Genomic DNA, 26026 nt, shown 5'->3' on the forward strand with positions numbered 1-26026 from the left:
GCACATGGAATGCCTTTATGAAACAATAATATTTAAAAAATAATCAATAGGAAACAGTTATTGCCATCCGTGCAGAAGTAAAATGTAATAACTACTCTTAATATTGATGCTGGTAGTACTGCTCTATGTGTTCTATCTAAATTTTCTTTTTATGTAAAATAGTATGTCACTGGTAACATTTCAGTCATCAGTATTCTCAGTAAAATAAATTTATGGAAGAAGATTATTTTGCTTTTAGTTTTAATAAGTTCTGATGGTATTATAACAAGTAAATCTTAATGAATCTTTCACATTAAAATTAAAATCATGACATCCTTCTTCCTTTTAAAAAGTAGTGCGTTGTAGCTAAGGGCAAACAGACCTTTGCTGACTCTTATTCAGTTGCTGTCAGCATTGCAAACTAATGAAATATTTTGTCACCAAAGGCCATCAGTCCTCAAGGACTGTAAGTTACTGAATTTTGGGTTTTCTAATCAATGTTAGAAAAGTTCTCTATTTCCATGTAGAAATTCAATAGATACTAATTGACTTAGTGAGTTTTTGCTCATGCTGTTACAAAACATTGTAATATTAAAATGTATTATGCTGTTCTTGATAGTTCTTTGGGGCAAGAAACCTTAATTTTGTATCCTGTGTTTACAGGCTAGTGTTTAAGAGTATAGATTTTATCTGAACAGTGAGAATGAAAAAAAATCTAAATTCACTTTTAAAACACTGATTTCCATTTCCTTAAATCCTGTTATTTACATTTTAGTCGCAATTTTCAAATGGCAGCAGAAGTATTGGTTTACAGATACTTTTTTCCATTTAGGCTGTTGGTATTTATATTTAATGCATGACCCCACTGTTACAGTATTTTACCATGAAGAGGTTTTTCTAATTTCCAATTTTCTCTTCAGTTTTCATAGCAGGTATCCTAAATATTTGAAGCTGTCATGGGTTGCAAGTCTGCACACTGACACATTTACTCCTAACCTTCCTTTCTTACCGACAAAATTTGCTTGGTATAAATCAAGCATAAATCCTGCGATGCACCTTATACTTTCTCTCAGGGTGTATTTGGATAAAGTAGCTTGTGTCTTTACTCTTGCTTAGGAGCAAAAGATGCTGTATTAGTTCTCCATCTGGTAGGACTGAGTATTTTCAAACGGCTCATTGGAGCTGCTGTGCTTTGCCCTTGGATTTCTGCAAGACGTGGTGTGTTGGTTTACCGCTGCTTCTGAAACTGCCAGGGAAAATGCAACTCTCCTACTGAGGAATGCAACCTTATTTTTAATTGTTTTACTCTTTTAGTTTAGTAAAGGGAGGATAGCCTGTGTTGCTGCAAATTTGATGCACTTTTTATGGTGCCCGGAGTAGAACCTGTCTTCAAAATAGAACAACTCTTACATGAAGGTAAAAAGTCTATCTGCACCATTGGGAGTTGGTGTGCTGCTTATAAACAGGCTTTCAGAGCACAATAGATGAGTACATGGATTTGTTTGCTTGCTAGTGGTGTTCCTGGGAGGGCTGTGAGAAAAAGATGTAGCTCAGCTGTGTACTGTATTGTTGGCAGTGTACTTACTGTGAGGCCATCTTTTTGCTGTGGAATAGTGACATATCCTCCAGTGTCCTGACCACAGCTGTTCCAAAACAAATTTACATCAACCTATTTCACTGCAAGCCACTACAGCTGGTACTACTACTACTAGATTTTACCTCTCTTCAAAATTTAAAGATAAGCATTTAAGCATATTTGAAGAAAAAGCTGTAAGTAATTGTACTGTCTAATGAACAGCTCATAAAGCAATGTTGAAACACAAAGAAGATGTTGTACCATACATCCTATAATCCCCTTGAATAAGGCATGTTGTTGACACTGAAAGTGTCCCTGTTTTTCCGTATCTTTAATAAAAATACTGTATTTAATAGCCCATCCAAAAAAATCAGCATGTCATTCTTTGTGGCAAGCTAACAATCTTCATAAGGTTTGTTGATTTTGTAAAGTTATTCCATTCACACTTAATTACTTTATTACAAAAATAGCTCCCAGTAATCTGATCTTTAACACAAATTGCATTATTTTCCATGTTTTATGTGGAACTAGTTTTGCATATTCTGTGGTCTAAATTCATTCAAACTTTTTTTCAAGGTGATATAAGTAGTAGAGAGAAGTCATTAAAGCATAATCAGCCTTCTAAACAATGGTAATAGTTTTCTTTAGCAAATGTTTCCTTGAAGTGAAAGTAAGGACTATTTTAGTTTTATATGTTCCTGTCAGCTAATTCATCACCTCTTTTCCTCAATTATGCACCAGTGAATTTGTTTTGTTGCATAAACACCCCGTTAAGTGTCTTCCATTTTCAACTAGGTGGCTGTGCTACAATCCCAGAGTCTGATTTAGAGGAAAGGACCATTATACCGGGCTCCACAGCGATGTTTGCCAGTCACGAGGAGACCACAAAGCAGAAATCCAAGCCTGGTAAGAAAAAGAAAATTACCTTATTTCAGTTATAGGTGTAAAACTCATCTTTTCAGAATGCTTGTGGACATATGAAACAAATGGCATGTATTTCAGCCTTTGTTGGTGTAATTTCTAGCTTTTCTTGCTACAATAGTACAATATGTAGGATTCTGAGCTTATTCAGCCTCTTGTGTCAAGAGTGGCTCAACTGTAAAGATCAGTCTTGGAATTAAATAACTTCACAGTTGAAAAGTTTTGTGCTACATAATACTTGAATGAGATTCTCACAGGTTCTATTAATGATCTTTTCCACAGAAACAAAATGAAACTGAGGGCATTTTGGAGTAATAAAGGTTTTTTTCCCCTGTGGTATGGTGGTTACGCTTTGTGCCAGCTGATTAAAATATGGTCATTACTTATCTTTTGTGGGGAGACTTCCTAGAATTTCAGAAAAATATTATTGGATATAATAAAATGAAATTGTACTGGCTATAAAATATGCTGCATATAGTGATGACACATTTTCTGGAAAGACTTCATGCTGCCGGGAACTGTGATATAGTGTTAACATATTTTAAAAGCAGTACTGTAAAGTACTGCCTTGCAGTTTAATAAAGTGTCTGGTAAATTCTCAGGGTTTGATTATAGCAATTTTACGTTTTGCTTACTAAGTTGTACCTTCACACTTCTTTTCCCCTCTCCTTGTCTGATTTTATACTACAATATTTATTATGAAGTATATTTGAATGTTGCTTGTAAATCAGAAGTGTTCATTATGGATGGGTGTGGAAGTTAACAAAGAGGTTGCAACTAACAACAGTCAAAAATAGAAAGTCCTTATACATCTGCAAAACCCAATTAATTGAGTGTTTAAAAAGCAGTCAGCTGCTTGTTTGCCCAGCTAACTGTAGCAAAGACAGGCAGGAAGTTGGAATAGATAGTTAATTTCAATAGCAGAATTAACATTAGCAGATTTTTAACAGTGGGCAGGAAAGGATATCTAATTCAGCAACGTATAATTATGTCACAGTGTAACTTAAAACTTAAAAATTAGTACCTGCTTACAAAAACAACCTGAAAAATCCCCTGAAGGCCTAAAGCTCTGGCTTTTCTAGAGTGCTAATTACTTGTGGTCCTCATGGTCTTCAGGTGATTAGAAGAAGAGAGTCTGTCAAAGTTGACATAAATACAGTTTAACCTGATGAAATTCCAACTTCAGGCAAGTAGATTAATAAATGGCAAACATATGGCAGGGTATTTCTCTTTGTCTGATGCTCCAGTCTTCTGATCAAGCACGTATTTTTTCTTCAGTAGATAGTGTTCTCCTATATTTAAATAACCTTATTACTGAAAAGACTAGCATGAGTGGAAAAGTGTAGAAATGTATTCATGAGATCCAGAAACAACAGCATGGGGACCTGCATATCCTAGTGTAAGTCTTAGCCCATGATATAACTTGAGACTTACATCACATAGCTGGCTGTTGTTGCTTTGTAACTATAAAAGGCAGAATGAAAACTTTGAAAGCTTTTAAAAAGTCTTTAGGTTTACAGTCATGTGTTATACGAGTGAGTTTAATTCATTCATGGTAAGAATTGACTGCCATCTGCCAGTTAGTGCTCCAATATAGAGAACACCTAGAATATCTGCCACCAAGCTGTCTGGAAATTCTAATTGCTATGAGTGTAAGAGCCAAGGGAGCTACTTAAACCTGAAGGTAACAGTAGGCATGAAATCACAGCTTTTCAATGTTTTTCTGTACATGATATTTTTGGACTGAGTTCTTGCTCAGGCACCACAGACTGCAGCAAGACCATGGTGGTTACAAAGAGCCCTCAAAGAATATGTCCTGTGTCTTATGTATCTTTTTATTTGAGCTTGCATTTAAGTTAATGATGTGCAGTAAATAAAAGACAAAAAAGGACAAAGTAGATGAAAAGTAATTTTTCTTGATATATCCCTTTATTTCCTAATGGAGTTCAAGATAGATTCTCATTATAAGTTGTGAGTTGGTTGTTTGATGACCCTAGTGGGTTACTTCCAACTCAGGATGTTCTCTGAGTATATGATAATGTGTTCTATGAGCTATGCAAAGAAAGAACTGAGGGGAATGAGGGACTGAAACCTGGAAGACTGTTCTGTGAGAAAGTGTGCTGTAGGGCATCATCCTGTCACAGACTTGCAAATTATCTCGTGCAAAGTATTATACTGAGACTTTCCAGGCAGCTGCTAAGCATGTGAGCAAGACTTTTGGCTTGGAATAGTTACTTGGGAGAGCAGAAAATGACATCTAGTAGTCATCTACAAATCTGTTCAAGGACAGAATGAATGGTTTTAGCCCAATCATGGAGTCTCTTTGGAAGGGGAATTACTGGTTTTATGATGTTTTCTTTTAATTGCTGAAATAGTTCTCACTGGGTTGTTTTTCTTATTTTTTTTTTCTAATCCAAGTATGCTGTGATTTCAGAGTAGAGAATGGGATCATTCATGGTATTTGGAAGCTAATGGTATTGCAGTTGTAGGAGTAGATTCTTTTAGATGGCTTTTGCTTTGAGTAGGTACAAAATATTTTCTTGAACATTCTCTGTCCCAGTGAATGGAAAATGATTCTTCCATTTCTTACCACCTCAAGACATGGAGTCTGTGTGCATTGCATTGGGAAGAATAAGGCTACTGTGATCAATCCCTGCTAATTTTGTTCCTGCTGTTTTGATGAGACAAAGTGGACATATATTGCATATAGACTCTACATATAGACTGCACAAGCCTAGTGGAGAGTTTGAATGTAATTTGATGCTCACTTGTTATGTCTTTACTTCTTACATGAGCTCACAGCTATAATACCAATGCTGACCTCTACTGCAATTGCAAGTACGAATGTAGTGATTGTAGACTCTGCCTAGGTATTGTGGAGTTCCTTTCTCTTTTGGTGTACTCTTCCTGCTGTCTTCTGTTTTCTTCTTTACAAGTTATGAATTTCTAACTAGAGTTGCATCTGCTTGAGTGGTTTGATTTTATGGTGAAGTTTTCATATGTTCTAGAAGGTAACAATTAACAGAGATTTGCAAAGCACTACTTCTCAGGCTCTCACTTGTGCTAGAATATTTCTGATGGAACTAAATGAAAATATGATTTGTCACAAAGAGGTATAAAGAAGTTCTTGTACCTGCAGGCTTTTTAGAGAAATCTCTAAGAAATGAGGGAAACAACCTTAAAAGAACAATTAAACTGTGCTGGTGGTGAGCTTTAGGTTGTAAAAAAACATATGTGTTTATCAGGATATAGCCCTAAAGTAAGTATTTTGAACTCCTTGTATGCTCTGTGCTGCATGCTACTTACCATGAAAGAGAATTTCCTAAGACCTTCTTTTCCAATCAGTATTCCTTCTGAATATTTTACACAGAAAGGGTAGGTTTTTCTATGAGTAAAGAGTTTTATGCTGATAAATCATGACTAAATTGATGGAAAAGCAGATGAAAAGTCAGTATGAATAAAAGAATGTTTGGGTTGAAAAATGTATCTTGGTGTTTTTGGTTGGTTTTGTTTTGGTCTTTTATTTTGTTTACTTGGTTTTTGTGTGGAACAACTGTGCTGAATACTTTGTAATTTCCTTACTTGTTCAGGATTTTGCAGCACCTGGAGTCAGGTTTGTCAAGTGTGATGGCATGCAGGTATTGGAATTTTCGCAACTTGTAAGACTTGATTTTCCTGGCAGAATTTTTTATCTGAGATCCCTTAAATCTATTCTGTAAATGATCTATCTAAACAAGAACAAAAAAATCTTTAATGTTTAAGGGAAATATTTGCCTGACTTTGCCATGATGATTCATAACAGTTGTCTCTTCCTGAGAGAGCAGTATGGCTCAGTATTTACATTTATTGTTTAAACACAAATATTTCTGAGAAACTATTCGTAAGACAAAAGATTTAGCTTTTGGATTTGCTACTGTGCTTCTGCTGTTTTAGTTAAATTCTTTGTATGTTGCTGTCATGCAAATATTTAGATTACTTTAAGATTAAATTTTGAAGTTCTCATCTTCTATGATTATATTTAGTAAAGTAAATAAGCTTCCATAGTTTAGTATTCAAAGCATCTAAGACCAACCCTGTGTCAGCATTTATATTTATGATTGGAATAGATTTTTAATTGTCTTTAGTTTGGCTTATTATTTTTGATTAAATGGACAGGCAGCTATACTTAGATGACTGTGAGGTTGAGCTATAAAGTCCAGCAAATCAAGACGTTGTGAGTCAGATTTTCAAAACAACCTCCAAAGTTTCACCCAGACATTGTACAGCTGCATGTCTTTAGTGTATTTTATTTATTTTGTTACTTTTTCTCCAACATTGAATGGCAATGCTCATGTCGATGTTGTAGGTGCCATTTAAGGGTATCTTTCAACTTCACCCTTCCAATCAAAGATTGCTGTTTTTAATAGCCTAGACAATTTTAGAAACTATCCCATGGTTCCAGCCCACAAAGGTGTTTAGTTCACTAACTTTTTAATAAACAAGATTGAATTGATTGATTATATTCCTTTAAAGAGTCTGAGAACACATTTAAATTTATGTATGACCTTAATTTTCCTTATGAATACACAACTGTATGAAACTGCAAACTGCATCTGCTGAGTGGCTCATCAAAAAGTGATGTAATATAAGATGAAATTTTGTGATAGTATTTAATGTTTTTGATTTTAGAAAGGAGTACTCTTAAACACTTAGCTTTGTACAAAGAGTTATGTAATAAAGAGCTTTTGGATATAAATTGCTGTCAGCTCTCCACTGAGTCTTTTTATTTTTGTGCTGTACAGTTTTTAATATCTTAATATTATTTATTGCCTACACATATAAGGAAAGGCATATCCTGAAATTTGTTTTGAAGGGTGCCTAAATTTGCTGTAAAAACCGTAAAGCAGGTCTGTGCAAGATTTCTATTTTCTCTTGGACATTTATTGTTTATATATTGGACTGACAACTGCCCTACATTTTCAACATGCATGAGTTAGGTACAGATGGCCTTACTACTGTTATTGTAATTATTATAATTTGCTGCACTAGTAATCATTTGGATACTGATAGTTTTGCCAATTACAGCAAAAGTATTTGCAATGTAGAAAGCAGTTCACTTTTCCAGGTTAGACTGTATAATAGGACAGAAATCAATTGTAATACTAACTGAATTGTACATGAGATTAAATAAAAGGGAAATGTTTCAGTTAAGTTAATTTTGAAGAAATGTCCATACTGTCTGGAGGGGGATTTCATACCCTTAGTGAACTTTCTAAACAATCAGCTGAATGAATCAGTACTGTTGGCAACACGCCCTTTTCAGCTGCTCATGGCTACAGTCTTGAACCTGAACTTCTGTCTGAAGTTTGGTTACTGCACTCATGGCAAGAGTAGAGAACAACAGACTGACTTTTTAAAAATCATTGAAGACCCAATTAACAGGGCTCATCTGAAGGGGTAATTGTGATGCTGACAGTTTGAGTAGTTTCAAGCATTTTGACAAGTGAGTTGCTGTGGTGGTGCTTAAATTCAATTCCAGTTGGGTTTTCACTCCAGTTTGGTTTTATAATTTGTGTTTTATAATTTTGTATTTATTTCTATTGTTTAAGATGGCCTCTCCTTCCCTCTCCTTCTCTCCTTCCCTCAGACTCTCCTTCCCCCCCAAACCTTCCCGCCAAAACCTTGGTTGTCCTGGTAACCCCATCCCATAATAGTTGTTTACCACTTTTCGGTTACCTGTCAATCTTTAAGTTATATAACTTCCCCACCCCCTCATCATGTATTCCTCCTCCCCAAGTTACCTGTTACTGGTTCAAAAGTTGTGCATCCCCTCATTATACGTTGGCAAAGAGTTTTAATTGGTCCCACGCGATCCCACCCCCGAACCTACTCAATAAAAAGCCGTGCCATCTTGAGGCCAGCGTCTCTCTCCGGAGCGCGGCCTTGGGACCACGCATCCCTTGGTTGCACACCCTGAGAGTCCCGCCTTTCTATTCTGCGCACTATCCGCACCGTTGTCGAGTTTGCCCACGCCTCTGGCAAAGGGAGCCCCTGGATGTAGTGGCGGCAGGGCTGGCCGGAGCTGCACCATTGGAAAGCCGATCCACTGCAAGTTGCAGTACAATATTTGGTCATTGCCTGGCAAAGAATCCTGAAATTAGAAACAAATCTGTCAAAAATGCGGAAACTTGTGATGGCCTCAGGTAGGTGAAAGTTCCTTCAGACTTAACTGCCTTAGTTGCTCACTTAGGTATTTCCCACTGATGTATTGTGGTATTATGAGACTGGATCCTTGTTTCTTTCTGTGTGGACATTGCTATGCAATAGGAAAGATACCAGGGGCCTGCAGCTGGACCTACCTAATACTTTAAAATTGCTAAGCTAATTGTTTCCACAAGAAAAGGTGCAAAGAAAATCAGTGGGCTACAAAAAGCCTATTTTTCTGGAGAGAGTTGAAGAGATTTATGGAGGTTTTCTTTTCCACAGAGTCTGTTTTTCTAAAGAGCAGTACAGCTTAAGAGATTAATGTGAGAATTCCTTCATTAAGTCAATACCAAATGAAGTGCAGTTTCTCTTTGAGCAGGAGCTTGTATATACATCTCCTCTGAAATGTAATATAGCACATGAGAACACAGCAAGTCTTATATATGTTCTGTTACTTGAAGATTGTACTATATTATGATGGATATTGCCAACTGCAGTGAGTAAAGAGATCAGTCTCTGTATTTGCCCCATACCAATAGCTGGTGTAGTGTTTTACAAAATGTTTTCATTCAGAGGTTAAAAAAAATCTCTGATTAGTTCCACTTTGTTTCATGACTGTCAATGTAACAAAGAACTGAAGACCACCTTACACACTGCTTTGTGGGTTGTCTCTGAATTTGCTGTGACATCCCAGAAAAGAGGTGGGAAATGAACAAGTCACGGTATAGAGAGCCTGACCCTTTTCCTTCAAATTTGGTGGCTTCAATAGAAAGAATTGTTTGGTAAAGTACTTTGTTTTGTTTTGTTTTTTAATGAAGAGAGAATTCAAAGGCACTCTTAAAATTATTAGCAAAAGATTGCTATTGCTGCAGTTAAGGAGCAGCAAAGAGCCATACAAGGCATAACATCATATTCATGGCCATATCCAAAGCTTTCTGGGATCTATCAAAGAGCTTTTCCTTAAGGAACTTTTAACATGAGAACATGAGAAATCCTGAAGGCTAATGGAAGGTAAGGAACACAGAAAAGATAGGTTGAGAAGAGAGGGCATGCTAAATATGAAACAAATCCAAAAATCAAATCTAAATGCATTTTTAGGAATTATGATTAGGTTTTGTAGGCAAGAAAGGGGAATTGTAGCACAGTGAAAGGAATTTAAAAAAACCTAATCTTTAAAAGATTTTTTTTGTGACTAAATGTTTGTGACTAAATATTTTCATATTTCCTTGTCAGTTTTCTTGCATAACTATGAGCTTAAGAGAAATAGATGATTGTCTGTCACTAGGATTCATTCAGGCACTTGTCTTCTGCAAGTAAAGATGGGCAGGAAAGAAACTAGTCAAACTTCTCTGTTATTTGCTGCTGCTTACTTTTCATCTGTGTTGGTGCAGATTAATACTCCATTTTCCTTATGAGTGTTAATAAGACATCTTGTGTTGCTTTTGCTTCCTCGCACCAGTTATTTTCTCCACTGCATCAAGTGTTGCCATTCAAAGTGCACACTGCAAATATGCCCAGCATTTTGTATTTTTTCTCATGGTTTTGAACTGCTGGCTACTGTTTTCTTTGGCTGGGATGAAATCTTTTTACTGAATACTCTGTAAAATTCCTTTCTCAAAACATGTTTTCAGTCACCTAATGCATTGTCAAATCTCCAGTTCTGCAACACAAAGTTTTGTACCTAATTTTTTGTTTGACTAGGAAATCATGATTTTTGTTCAGAACATGGATAGCTTTGAATTTTCTATGTTCTTTGGGTTAGTGCATTATTCCTGACTTCACTTCTTTTGTCAGATCTTTGTTGGTTTGTGAGACAGTACACAGATACTTCTATTACTTTCTTGACCTTATAGAATAGTATCTATAAAATTTACATTCTGCTGTTCATTCTTTATGTTTATTTGTGTTAGATATTAATGGTTCCTATATGTTAATGTCAGTCTTTGAGAACTGTAAGCATTTCATGCTGTTCTGATTTTTAATGGGGTGTTATTATTTAAAAAAAAAAAAGAAAAAGAGAGAGAGAGAGAATAAAAGGACAGAGAAGCTCATCAATATATTATTTGAATGCCTGCTCAACATTCCAAGCCAAGAAGGATTTAGATGCTGCCAGGCATATTGAATCCTGATCAGGTTTTCATAGTGTGTGTATCAACAACACAATTGGCAGACAGACACTTTTGGTTTCTACCATCCATCTTTGTAGAAAAGAGGTAATTAAATTGGAGGCATCCAATAGCACAAAACAGAGCCAAACATCCCACTGTAAGATCTCCTCTACTGCTGAAAACCGGTATTGCAAATTTCAGGAAATCCCAGAAACTCATTGAGCACTCCAAGGAGGAGTTTTTCTGATGCAGAAACTTGGAATTGTATGACTTATGTTTTATATAAAATCAGATTACACTTACTAAGGATTACTTCTATGCTAAAAGTGTTTCACTACCATTTTTTAGAACCCTAAAGTTAATATTTTTGTAATCACTTGATATATCAGATGAGTATTTGTTATTTGTTAATTTCAGGATGAGCCTTTAAAATGGTTTTCCAGGTCTTTTTTTCCAGGTTATACAAAATGCCAAGACTCACTTTATAGCTTGTCAACATTGGCCACCAAATGGAGATTAGCTCTAGATCTTTAGGAACTGTTTGCTGGAAAAAAATGACATTGTGGAGGTGTTGGAGGTTATTTTCCAAAATATCTTCTTTTAGAAGTAATTTTAGTGTCTTGCGCCCCTTTCTCCCCTCACCGTTCCAGAAGGCAGCCATCCGTATTATGAGCTAATGGCTTAAACGTTCTTTAGAAAAAAGAAAAAAGGACTGTTTTTGAGATACAGGATTGCATGAAAGCACCTGAAACTGCTAAGATCAGTTCTCCCTCCCTGAGGGCTGACTCTGCAACCCCCTGAAAAATAAGGGATTTGAATGGAAACAGTGACTCTCATTTAAAGAACTGCTGACACGCCTCAAAAGAGGCAGCACATTCCCACATGCTCTTTGTTGGAGAGTGTTACTGGGACTGCAGATATGTTTTCCATGTCATTTTGTGGAAATTATCAGTGCCATTATAGGCCACTTTGGAGCTTTGCTAGAGCTTTGAATTGTCACAGAATGGATATTATTGGTAATATGGATGATGTATATTGCTAGTTCATATCATCTTAGTTAAATAATATTGTGAATAGTACTTAAATATTTCTGGGGTTGAAATCATAATTTTTTTTCCTCTTAATAATTAGAATGAAATAGTGAAAATGCTACTGCACCATCAAGGTTCTATCATTCACAGCTTTTCTATAGAGGCAATATGATTGCCATGCTTGTACAGGTAGGTGATATTGTGATGCTGTTGTTGATATGTCTCAGAAGAAGCTTGTACCCCAAATCCCAGTAGTGTATTGTAGATAAAAAATTTTCTCACTTTGGTCTGCTGGAGCAGTACACATTTTGGTCATGCTGGCTGTAGTTCTTAAAACTGGTTTCTTAAAATGGACACTTAAAAATTCTTATTTTGCATTTTATGCTGTAGTGTTAAGAGCTCTTCCACAGTTTTTAAATTCTCCACTCACTTCTCCAGAGTGAACATATGCCTAATCCACATTCTAAGTTTAAAAGCAATATCTTTTGGGGCCCCATCCCTGTGTGCTGCCACAACTGTCATAGCTGATGGACTGTCATGAACTCTTTGGTTCTTGAATTGGTTCTCATTGCCTGTGGTTGTAAGATGCAGCACATGTGACTATTTTGTACCTAATACTTGAATCTATCATATTTTTAACTTCACTGGAGAATTAAATGTAGTAGTTTTTGACACTTTGACTGTAGTTTACTGATCAAGGGGCAGATCAATTGTAATGGCAGAATTCAAAAGTCAGGCTTCCAGAACTGATTCAAGTTCACCACACTGGTAAGGGAGATTGGATGACTTTGTTAAGGAATTGTTTAGTACCCTGGGACCAAACAGTATTACACTTAGGAAGATTTCCACAAAAAGGACAAGCAACAGCAGAACAGTAGCCCTTGTTATTAAAATCAACAGTTCCAACAATGCAGTTCTTATAACTTACCCTGAGGTAAGAAGCTATTTTGTCAGCCTCATCAAATATTTATCAGCCATCTCTGCTAAGCACATTCTAAGTCTGAGTTATTTTGTATTGTTGTACTCCACAGAGTATCCTCTCAACTGTTTCACCTGTTAGAATAATTATGTCTTCCTGTGGTTGGGTGTCACGCTCACCAACTTAGTATTAACCATACTAAAATGTTTACGGAAGTAGGATATGAGGCTGAAATAGGAATGAATGAAAAACAGGGTAAGTTATGATTTTTATAAAAAACTACTGGAACATACAGCCAGATGTACACCTGCTGCACGAAGCACGTGTGTCTTCCCAGCCTGTGTTAGTGTATGTCTGTACCTATGTGTTAGGGTTACTAAGCAGTTGGTCAGTGCACAAGGCTGAATAAGTTTAAGACTTTGGAAACATATCCTGGAAGCAAAAATAGTTTGCATTTCCTAGGACAGATTTTGTTTTCAAAGCTTATTTCTATTTTAAAGGGAAAAAATAGAAATATGTTCCAAAATATTAATCAGAACACTATAATATTTAGAGTGGTGTTAGAGCTAGGTCTGATTCCTTTCATGGTATCCCCAAAACAAATGTATTATATCACTTAATGAAGACACATTTCTTTTATTAATGTCATATTATTTTACAGCCCACATTGCCTCACAGGACAAGGTAAACCACAAAAGAAACCCTGTAGTTTCTGAGCTTGCTCATTTTCTGAACACAGCAAAACATTTTGTGGCAGCAGTAAGCTACATAGCTTTTCAGCTCACTGTGTAGGTACTATCTAGCAAATAAGATACTACTTAATAAAACCTGAACTTTTCATTTAATTGTCTTTAAAATTTCTTAAGGGCTCTTGCCCTGTAGAATGCCCTTGCCTTCATGTTCATAAGTGGATTAAATCAGTGATTTATTTTTTTTTTAGATGTATTTTGTCTCATAGATATTGTAGGTGTCTTCAGATCGAATACCTTGAGTGTCATGGACAGAGTGATGGTGTGTGTAGCACTGTGCAATACCCCAGCTATGTATTAGCACCCTGGAGAATACCACTTTAGAAGTTAGAAGCTAAGTTTGTTTTCTGGAAAATAGCCTTAGCAAAATGTTGTAACTTGGATTTTGATGTGATCTCAATCCCGTTCAAGAAAACGTTAAATGGAAAAGTTAGGAGTAAGAAGTAGTAAAATTATACATAGTTAGACAGAGTCAGAGGTCTCCTGTGCCTCTATTTATCAAGAAAATTTTGTTCTTTTCTAGATTTATTCTGTTGTGTATATTCCAGCAAATGCTATATTTTTTTTTTCATGTTTATGAGTACTAACAATTTGTCACTTTGAGCTTGGCAATCGCTGTCATTGCTGGTGAGAAAGACGAAAAAGGAGCAAGGTAAGAACAGGGAATAGAAGAAAATAGCACAGTCGAAATTAAATGTACCACATCACATGGGTATTAGTTCTTTCCCCTGTAGTCATAATTTGGTGAAGCTTTTAATTGTGAAAAGCATGATTAAAAACACTCACATGCTTTCCTCCAGGCTGCAGGGCTAGCAGCATTAAACAAGCAATCACTGCTACTGTTCCTCAGGCCTGTTGCAAAACATGCCTGAAAAGATAACTTCTGCAGAGCTAGGCTGCCAGCAGTACCCAGGGTAGCTAACTCAAAACTAGACTGTTTGTATCTGAGCATGCTACAGCCTGGAGTGGGGAAGTTGCCATGACTTGATCTTCTCGTCCTCTCAGCCACCAAGTGTTTCTTCATTCACTGGTGCCAGCACCATTTTTAATGACTGGGTGGCAAGGCAGCTTCAGGGAACTGAACAGATTGAAATTTCAAAATGTGGTTCCTGCTGCTTTTTTTTTCTGCCCTTAATCTTTATCCATGTAGTCATACCATCAGAAGGAAAGGTTACTGTCTTGTGGGGTCAGTGAGCTCTAACTGTGTCCACAGCTGCAAAATGCTTGTTCTGCTGTGGGAGAGGTTGGTATATGCATCATGATGCAGGGAGGAGAGCATGAACATCCTTATGGCAGCAGGCCATAGCTGTACCAAGTTAAGTATAAAATGTGATTGCCTTCTAGCTTTTGACTTGACCAGCTATCTGTGAATCATTCACCTCACAGTGGCAGGAGCATGAGTGCTGGATCAAGGAATAAGGGAATGGGGAAGCCACAACTGCCCCACCTTAGGTTAGCCTATGCTAAAGCACAATCAAACCCTTAAATAGGAGCATTGAGAAAAGAACCCAGAATACTAATAGGATATTTTAAATTGTGTACTATGCCTTTTGAAGTGTAATTGTAAAGTTATTCCAAATTCTCTTACATAATGAACCAGTGCTAGAAGTACTAGTTTATTTTTATGCCATGGAGGATGGTTTGTGTACGATGGGGAGCCTCTTCATTCTTGTGTTTGCAGTCTATTGTGCCAGAACTCATTTATGCTTTTTCCTGGCAATTTTCTCACAGCTCTAAAATTGTGGACACAGGACCTAATCCAGCAAAGTTTTTAAGCACATGCACTGCCAAGCATATGTAGTCTCACTGGACTCACAAGGGAGTATAGTAGGCAAAGTGAAAACGCCCTCTGGTCTTTCTTTATCAGCTGTATTTGGTCCTTCTTGGAGTAAAGTTGGTTATAAGCCTGAAAGAAATGTCATATTAGGACAGCTGCTTCTCCTGTTCTCCTTAGCATTTGCTTGGTTTTGTCAAATGGAGAATAGGTCAAGACTTCATCATGAACACGAGGCTAAGCCAACACATAAAATATCCTTGAGCAGCAGTTTTAACATTTTGGAATATTTATAGCTAACAGCTAAATTTTAGGATAACAAACTGTTCAAGGTCTGTGTTAGTTCATTTTCTCTAAAATACAGTTTTTATTCTGGATGAATTCCAGATGTCTGAGCAAAGACTAGAGATCAATCTGGAATAGTCTAAAATTAAATGCCATTCTTTCTTTTCTCTTCCCTTTGTTAATAGGACTTTTCAGAGAGGCTATCTGATAAACACAGTATAATAATGTGTAATGACACTAAATGGGACTGAACAAAAAAAATTGTGTTTCTTTTGCTTTCCAAAGTACTGTTCTGACAATTATGCACTCACTAAAAGTCATGTATCACATCCTGTATTTCAGAGTTTCTTTTCTGGATCCTCAATATTTGATATTTACAGTCATGTAATGCACCATGGCCTTTATTTGCTCTAACATAAAGACCAACTGGAAAACACAGACCATTTAGCCAAAATTGATTCCTTTTCCTTTTAGATGATAACCCTTAAGATCTGTGTTTCAGGTATTTTTTTTCTGTCGATGAGCTGTTTTGAATTGATACCCCTTCTACTCCCACTTTTTTTTCTTTTCCTCTCCAATCTTTGACTCATTTTGCTTACCAGAGAATATTAAATCCTTTTCAGTACTCAGCTTGTAATATTAAATAGAGGCGTCAAAGGTTCTAGCAATTAGTGGTAGTTATGAAGGTGATCAGGACTGCTGGATTTTCTTTCCAGATATGATGGCTGCTCTGTAATTCTGTGATTTTGTAGTCTGGATTTCATTCAGAAGATTTAGGTAACCGTTTCTCAGTGTGTTGTATGTTTCTGAATTTTACAGAACAGTCATTGGTGGCATGTAAAACTTATTATATTACGTTTAGAGAAAGGTAGTTGAAATAAATGCAAAATTTCAGTAGTTTGCTCAGTGATTAGAGTATGTTTTCCCCTAACTGAATTTTGTCTTATCTGTATTTACTATCCATTTGTTTCTTCTTTCAAATTAAGGGTCATTTCTTAAACAGTTTAGGTCAATGGCTATCAGGCTTCCTTCCAAAGCTGAGCATTGCCTCTCAGTTCTTATTGCTCAAAAGAATGAGTCTCTGCCAGGTTACATTCCTGAACCTCGCCAGAAGTGTGAATGAGTACTAATTGTTACAAGCAGGCGTTTACATAGGCAGCTGCAAATAAGGCAACAAAGGCATTGGCTCAAGCTGTTCCAGAAGCACCCCTGACAGTTTTGTGTGTGAAGCTGATTTACAGAATCACAGAAGAGAGGTGAGAGTAATATATAATACAATTGTAATAAATAGCTAAATAATAGTAAGTATCCATGCAACGCAGTGTAGAAAATCAGAAAGAGTTTCCAAACTTATTTCTGTAAACAAGTAAGAATGCATTTGTGGAAAAGATGGTAACAATCAAAGTTTATATAGGATTTTAAAAATTAATATAAGATAAATTAGGTATTGTAAGCAAGTTTCTAATTCTCAAAATCATCTGCCTAAATCACTATTTCGAACTCAGGCAATTTCTTTTTCAACAGCTATTTGGTCTTGGAATTATCTGTGGTTTTAGTACTTCTCAAAGTAATCTTTCATGGTTTACCTGCTGAGTGCCCTGTAGCTGTGGGAGAAACAGCCTATAAAGTCTTTTTGGTTTTTTATTTTTTTAAAAAATTGCAAAAAGCAACCTGAATGCTAATGTCTCTAATTTTCAGAGTAGCACTTTGAGACATACCTAGTTCTTATGTCCCAAAAGAGGGTAAAGAAGGTGGAAGGAGCTTTTTCTTAAATGCCAGTGAGACATTCTGCTAACTCTTTGAAAGTAGGTCTTTCATGCCTGTCTGCTCACCATTATCTTCTTGCGCAGAAAAATAGAAATTGTATTTGAGTTCCTAATGTAGGTTTTTAAAAGCCATTTTAGGTCTTTGGAATGTGATTTTGCTAGATATATATTATTGTCCATATTGCATATCCATGGTGATGTGCTTTGTTCTCTATTTTTACAGCAAATGGGATGAGATTTAAAATCTGCAATATACATTAAGCAATGCTTGTTGCCTGATTTTGTCATAAGTAACAGGGGAGACTATTCTTGGCAGGCACTGCTTGAAGTAGAATTAACAGGCTCATCATGATAGAGATCCCAAGAGACCTTCTCTCTTTGTACAGATACAAAATAACTGACAAAACTTTCCGTAAGAATCTCTGTATAGACATTCCTTTGTTTTGTGAACCTCTTTTCTCCCAGAAAAAAAATCTATCTCTCCTACCTGTTCATATCCATTTGCCCTGTCATATGACCCCTCTTTCCACCTGCCATTCCAGCAGAAGCTGGAATCATTATTTTTGAGTTGTTCTGGCAAGAGGAAATTTGCCTCATGTTGAGATGAATTTGAGAAATTTCAGAATATTTACTTCGATTTCCAACATAGATTTGCAGTCCATAGAAATGGGAATGCCTTGGTAATAGATTCACCTTTGCTGAAGTGGCAGAATAATTCTGATACTGGGACAGTGATAAGCAAACTGATTTGTCAGGTATTTTGGTGATATAAATATTGGCACTGGACAAGTCATTTTGGCATAGACTCGAATCTTTTCTCTTGCCAACTAAGGTTGGGCATATTAATTTCTTTTAAGGGTAGTGTGCATTCAGGTGAGATCAGAAGCAGTCTATCATATTGTGACTGAATGAGCCTTAGTCCAGGTCAATGTGCTGAATAGCGATGCTTTAAAATTATTTGATCGCAAATTTATAGAGATAAAATATACTGAACATTTATGAAGTCCAGTTTTTTAAAGACTGAACAAACCCTGAATCCATTTTCAATTTGCTTAAGTCTTGTCCTCTATAACAGACACCTGACAGCAACTCTTGATTTATCTTGGGCCAATGAGGGATAACAACATTACATGGAAATATTTTTCAAAACCTAAGGAGCAATTCAGGTAAAATTTTAATTTTAATAACAAAATGGAGAAAATTTTCCCATTCAGGAAGGTGTATTAAAACAGAGCTACATTACAAATTTGGTATTCTGCTCTTTATTTCTTCCATGCTGTCTCAAATCATTGCCATGGTTTTAGATGATGCATTAATGACTAGGTATTTAATAGAAAAAGCAAAAAAATGGTAGCAAGTACCTACAGGAGGTTTGACAGGAATGGAAATACAGGACACCAACAAAGGCAATGCAATATCAAACACAAGTAGTAGTTTTATTTGAGTATAACTGATTAGATTGATCCAACACAAAAAGGGTGCCAATAGGAAAGTATAAACTTTTCCACCTTTGGAGGATATGCAGAGGTCTTTGGTATGCTTGAAAACTGAAAGTATGTTTAGCCAAGTGCACTACTAAGCATGTGGTAAAATAAAGAAAACAATGCTAAACATGTGTGTAAGACACTCCTTATGCTTATGTGACTTGAAATACATGTCCCCCTGCTTACATCCCTTAAATTCTACTGAGCTCACAGCAGTGGAATGAGGCAAAGCTGCCAGTATCTTATATTTCATTCATTAAAACTTTAAACAAAAATGTCTTACTAAATTATGAACATTTTAAATCTCTTCTGGAATGAACTTCTGAGTTATTTTAGGTATAATTTATTATTTAAAGGTTTGTGCTTGTGCAGTTTTGAATTCAGCATCAGGATCTGTATAAGATTTATGTAGAGTTATTCATATTTAATTGGAATGTTTATCCAAATATTCAGGTTATTTACTTAATCTATTAGATTTGGAAAGAAGCAGAGTTTTGACTTCACCAAAGGTCAACCTTAATAGATACCTAGCATTTTAAAAAGATAAAAAAAGGAAGACAAGTTTCTACTGTCTCCAATGAGTCCATAGGTCAGAGTTTTGTTCCACTGACTTCACTATTCAGTATAGCGAAAGTAGATGGCATAATATTTTCTTAAATTATTTTGAATATTGTTATTGGTTAGTATATCATAACTCCAATATATTTAAGATCATTCATACCACTGATAGTTTGTCTTTTAAATTAAATGCACTTTGCATCCAGCACAAAGAGCTGTATTTTGACTACTCACTTTGGGCCCCTAAGAAGGTGTTTCAATGTCTGAAAACACAAGCTGAGGTTTGGTTCAAACCTTGTCATCCATTCCACCTACATTAGCAGCTTCTGGATAGTTAGTGAAGAAAACAGTTTCCTCTAAAGAAGTAGTGAAGATATCTATATCTATCCCTGTCTTTCCATGGATTGTTTTGGAGTTTGCCCTGGTACCTTAATACTGTGCAGGGGGCCACATGGCATTGGGGGAAGCTCTGCTAGGTTCAGACATTCATGTCTGACAGTGCCTTTGCTTTGGAACTTCTTGTGCCATGCTTGCATATTTTGCTAGTCCCACCTCAAGCACTTCTGTCAGCCACATCTGTGCAGCTGCAAAAGTGTTTGAGTCAGTCCTGGAAAGTTAAATGATGAGGGTTGGAAAACTGCTGTGTCCTATTTTGGAATGAGTATTGTTTATGCTCTTTGACTACGTTTGTAGAAGTGTAGCATCAGCAGGTTATCTGTCTGCCTGGAGCTGTGGAGACCAAGAGCTCTTAAATTCAGATTCCAAAGAGCAGGAATAAGTAACAGGTTCAGTGCAGTTTGTACAGTTTACACTGCATTACTTAAAAGCAAGTGCCTGTGACAGTGGGCATAATTTGTGGTCTAAAAAGTGATTGTAATGGCTGTGCTGAACAGTGCAGGGCAAAAACCGCTCAACATTTGTGGAAGGAAACAGTTTGTGTGGAGAGCTTGATGTTCACACTATCTATATATTCCAGAGTGTTTCACTTCCGACTCTCTCTAATCTGGTCCAATGGACTCCATTAGTGGTTGAAGTACATTTTCTAGCATTGCTCCATCTAAAAGGACTCTCATCTGTATTCTTTTAGTTCTGTGATATATGAACCACAGTACAGAAACTGGGGATGACTTCAAAAGCTCACTTCTGTTCCAAATTTAAGTTGCAATGTAGATGCATCCAGTATATGTCACTGATAGTGGCAAAAGAATTAACTGAACGGGCTCTTCAATTTTTAGTCATATTTGAGTAGAGCGTTTCAGTAATTGGTTTTTAATTATTAAATACTCTAATTCTGCATATGGTATTTAAGTTTTAAATGAAGTATTTTCTAATGGTAATTGTTTTAATGGCAATTGTTTTAATCTAGAATATTTTGTCCTTCTGTTTCTGTTTTTACCCGAGTACTTCCTCTTATGGATCATTCAGATATTGATTGTATTTAAGTGTATTCCCACATTCAAGTAAAAATTGAAAAGTATATTTTAATCTCTAATCTCCCTGTTCTTACCTACATTCCTGCAGCTTTTACCCCCATTTGGAATAGGAAATGTTGCTACATTGTGACATGACTTAAAGGAATTTTTCTTTGTGCATCTATCACTGCTTTGTACTATTATTAGTTGATTTTGTGCGGAAACTTAGAGCAATATGAGTTTAAAAACTTCAACATCCTTGTCTGGTAAGGGCTTTCTTACTATGTGAAGAACTGGCTAAATATGTCTTTATCAGTGGAATGAAACATAAGCTGAATATTTAAGTACCCAAGAGATACACTGCAGTATGATCTGTGATCAGCTTTTGCAAAACTAAAAGTGTGGTTTTTTGATAAAAAATTACTTCTGACTGTCTTCAATACTGGTTTAGTTTGCCTTTTACTACTGTCCAGGACTTCTCCCTTCTAAGGCTATGAAACAGCCTTTGCAAAATTGATCAGCATTTCATTCTGTTTTGTGGATGCCCTGTTAAGTTGATCTTCGTGTAGCAGCCACAATTACATTTGCCATTCAGGGGGTGCATCTTTCATATAAGCAGAATAAAAGTTAACTAAGTTGTGTGCTGTGCAGCCTTTTTAATGTACAACCCTTATTTTAAATCCATAAATAATAATCAGAGATGATGGAAGTTTAGAATTCTTCTAGTCTGAGAGCTTAACTATAATCAAAAATTATGGGAAGTTTTGAAAGTCTCAGTATAATTTTGAAACTAGCTCTTTATTGCTCAGGTGCAAAATTTTGCAATCAGTTTACACTTATCCATCAATGAAGTGAACCTTTAATAACATGCTCAATGCACTTCAGGATCTGTTTACTGTTTAAGAAAGAATGGCTTTCTCAATACTCGCCAAATATAGAGAGAATTAGATTTTCATGTGGTTGGGATTTTTTCAAGGGTTCTTTTAAAAGGAACCAGCTTGAACTTTGATATTACTTGATCACCTTTATCCTCTATATGAAAGCTTCCCCTGCTCATAAGGTCAGTCTAAAAGTGTTTGCCATAACCACTATTCTTATCCCTGCTGCCTCTGTAGACTATTAACTGTACTTTTCTCAGTCTGATTTAAATGTATTTCTACGGAGAAAGGAAAAATGCAGCTGAACCTTATTAGGTTTATGCATCCAAACCCCTCTGATTCAAACACATTTCCTTTAGAAATTTTCTTGGGAAAAAATGCTTCTTTGTGGGCACTCTCCCTTAGGCATTGTTGGTCTGACAAGCAAAACCTTTTCTCAGAATAATGATGTACTAGGGATGAATATCTTTTAACTCATTTTTTTCTTAACTGAATTGAATTTTTTAGTTTTATATTCTCTCATATTGTTCTGCAGGATAAAAAAGGAGGTATACTTAAATAACGTAGAACAAAACCTTTGAAGATTTATTATAATAGCTTTTAAGATCAACTATGTATTTGTAGTCAGTTCTAGTTTTACCATTTGTATGAATGCTTTTAATATTACAAATGGAATATTCAAATGTTGTAGCAAAAATTCTGTGCTTGTGTTGGGCCCTGTTCATAAAGCTATGACAGTAAGTTAGTATATAAAGCCGTGGTGCTATTCATAGACAGATGGTTTGCAAAACTGAGGCCCGAGCTAGTTCAGATCTTTTTAGTTTGTCCAGTAAATATTTATCTCTGCTTTTTGGTTTAAATGTAGAAGTATTTTGAAGCTAAAGCACTTCACTACCACTAGAGAGCTGTGCTCTTCAAACATTTTGTTGTAACTGTTTTGAATTCCAGCATTCATAGTTGTTCTTATACAATGTACCCTGAATTAATGGTTCTCTATTATGTTTTAGTGAAGTATATCAAACTGTTTTTTTGCAATGAAGTGTAGGACAAACCCTGATTTTTTTAAGTGTTCTTGTAGTTTAATTTTTTATAAGACAGTATGTGAAAAATAAATTATCCTCTCTACAAAAAATACTTATCTCTTGTCTGTGCTTCTTTTTGCCCATGTTCAGTTATCATAAGGGGTGCTGTAAGTTGCACGGATTCACAGGCTTAAGAGGGGCAGAAGTTTAAAAACCAATATCAGGAAAAGACCCAAAGGAAAGGAAAAAGCAACCAAATTGACTTGATAATTGGCTCTATCATAAAACTTCATCGTCTTGATTCAACAGAAATGTGGGAGTAGTTACAGAGAGACGTCATCGTTTTCTTGCCTCCACTTCACATTGGTCAGGTTGGATGGCTTCATGTGTTTGAACTTGTCCACAGGCTTCTGAAGGAAAAAAAAGAAAAGTATTGTGGCTTTATAAACATGGTGGCTTTAAAGAAGAGCACCTTATATCTGTGCTGGTGCAGTCCAAAGTGATTTAATAATTTGATCCACAGAACAGGAAAACCCCCATTAGAGTTTCGGTTTAATCAAGTTTGTAAATTAATTTGGCTTACTTGGATCAGATCTGTCTAATTATAAATCTATATGGGAGATTAAATGCATAGCTATTACTGATGAACCTCCTACAAAGTCCCTTTCATTTTAAATTATTTTGTTTGTTTCATTCTAACAGAAAAGCCCTTGGGTGCTGAAGTATAAGGATCAGTTGCTTTGCAAATCTCAGAGAAAGTACAAGGAACCTTCTTTTTCTTTTTTTTTCTTCTTCTTACCCTAAGAGTTTGTTTTTGAAAGATGACCTATAATTTTTTAAGCACAAAATTATTTTTGCTGTTTAATTGCTAAGCTGTATTTCGGGATTTAGTCACCTACTCACTTGATTGCACCTGCCTACTAGGTAGTTAGATGACTAACCCCCTTAATTTGATTCTGCAGTTAATGGCAAAAAGAACTCTATTAGAGTGAAATACTGAGGACTGAAATAAAAATAAAAAATGGTGCTAGATTTTCTTCCTCAGGTATTTTTCTAAAACATAGTGTGAGGTTGTTTACCAAGATTTTATTGCTGTCTCCTCTGGCTGCAGCCTTGAGGAAATTTAATTTTATTAGTAGATTTCACTGATGTCATGTTTTCTGACATTTCTTATTTTGACTGATAATGTTGTATGAAAAGGTCTGTCTGTGTGGTACATTTAACTGTGGTGGAATTTTACTTTCCATTTGTATTCACATATTTTTGTTTTCTGTCATACAGGTGGTGTATTAAGCGGAATAAATGGTTGCAGTGATATTTTCAAAGTTGCAGTCACTGTTTTACTGGTGTATTTAATACATGTTGGAAACATGTCTTTTTTTTAAAAAAAAGAAACCAGCTTGTCTTCAGTGCTTCTGATTCATAACCCATTATGTCCCGCACTAAAGATAGCCTTGCTCATTTATGCTGATCTCATTCCAGGAATGTGTTGTGTAACAGCTGGCAGTACACAACCAGAGGCGTCATCCCAAGTGCCTGCAAATTATTTCAGCAGAGGCTGTGGTCTCTTAGTACCTTGCATGCAGTGTTTGGCACTTCCCAACATATGGCACCTACTGGCTGTCCTCATATACTCATGCTTTTATATCCTCTGTTAGCATGGTGCTGAGCTAATATTTTAAATGTTTTATATTCTTGTTTTTTCGCATGTTTGTTGCTGTTATTGAAGTAGGCAGGATTGGGAGGTTTCTCCTGAGGTATGGAAGCAGCAACAAACCCTGTATCTTCAACTTTCTGCCAAAATTACTTTTCCTCTATTGTCTTTCTCAGTTTTCTTCCTCTGAAACAGTATACTAGGTTATTGTTCACTGGGCTGTGTGATTGACACTTGCTGGCCCTTTTTACACAGGCAATACCATGAATAGTGAAGATGGGAGCTGCAATTACAAATAAATGTTCACTGAGATATGATACAAAATTTCTTCCTGAGGAAAGTTGTTGGTTTCTCTTTTTTTTTTTTCTTCCAAGTCCTGTTACTGTACAGTGAATGCTCTTCAGCAAAGCCATCATGAAGGGATACAATTGACAAAAAATATTTTTCAAAAACAACTTAGATCTTTATTTTTAAAGAAGGTGTATAGTAATTTATCTGTCTATTGTATTACATAGTGGTGTGAGATCTTTTCATAGTGGTGTATTGTACTGAAATTGATTTCACAGTGTCTGTTTTCTAAAGGCAAGATTGGAAACACCTGCTTTGGTGTTTAAAATAAGACTTAGAAGAAGTGGACAAAATTCCTAAGAAAACAGTAATGAGCTTATGCTCTACTTTTAGCCTTAGAAATGCCCTAAATGCACTAAGGAAGTCTTTTGGACTGAAAGTTCCCTAATTCTCACCAAGTAAGGTGGGGATATGCCTGAAGATTCCTGGAGTTGCGTTCTTCAAGTGTTATTAAAATACACCAATGTCTGCTTCAGAGCACAACTCAGCATAACAGCTATGCATACTCAAAATCAAGAGACAATGGCTGTCTTCAGTGGAGACTTCTGTTCTTGATCCATTTCAGCTGGAGAGTCTTGGTAGGCAGTCATGCTTTTGATAAAGAAGAGAGAGGAAGTTCCAACACCTGTTTATACATGTAATTACAATATTTCCTACTTGCTCTACTTATTGGCTCTAAACACAGCTTTTTGGGGGATTTGGACCCTTTACTTTGAAGATATTTTTCTGTGTTAGGCAAGTGACCGGGACTGCAGTCTGGAATCAAATGTCCACTTCTTAGGCATTTCAATCCTTAACTCAGAGATTCCTGAGAAGGTACTTCTGGATCTCTCCCATAATTCCAATTCAACTTTTGACACATTGGCCATCCAGTCTGCAGAATCAAATGTAGAACAAATTAAACTGCTATGTTGTTGCCTCTTGTTTTTGCAGCCTGATTTTCATATCCAGATTTGCAAGTACACTAAGGGACCTAATTTCCATAGGATTTGAGTTTGTGCATATGAATGCATATGTCTATGGAAATTTTAGAAAAGATCTGAATGCCAAGCAGATGGATAATTAGTTCTAAGGAAGGGAAGGATAGAGACAAGCAACTCTGAAGTATCTATTGGAGGTGTCAGGAATACAAGAAAAGTAGATGAATATGACTGGGGGCACAGAAAAGAGCAGTGAGGGCAAGAGGATTCATTTCGGGGGGGAAATGTGAAAAAATGAAGCCCATATGGATTTCTTTTCGCTGCTTTTTCCATTGCTGAGTTCTGCCTTGTTTTGGTTTATAATGATTTTCCAAGTACAACATACTTAAAAATAAATCACTGTTTTCATCAGAGTTTATGCACTTGCAGTCCTGATTCTGTTTTTAAAGTGCAGCTGTT

The 26026-nt window shown here is 36.1% G+C and overlaps 1 protein-coding gene across 6 annotated transcripts in view; it reads left to right on the forward strand.

The window, feature by feature from the left end:
• The window catches only part of BBS9 (Bardet-Biedl syndrome 9), a 292981-nt gene that overhangs the window by 176170 nt on the left and 90785 nt on the right, over positions 1-26026 (forward strand). For all 6 annotated transcript variants that reach the window (XM_083855192.1, XM_083855190.1, XM_083855189.1 and 3 more), the window contains one exon: positions 2351-2461. In XM_083855192.1, the coding sequence (XP_083711318.1) occupies positions 2351-2461 (111 nt within the window). The remainder of the gene's footprint in view (positions 1-2350; positions 2462-26026) is intronic.

This window comes from Zosterops lateralis (genome assembly GCF_965231275.1).
Source record: "Zosterops lateralis genome assembly, chromosome: 1".
In the NCBI taxonomy this organism is placed as follows: domain Eukaryota; kingdom Metazoa; phylum Chordata; class Aves; order Passeriformes; family Zosteropidae; genus Zosterops; species Zosterops lateralis.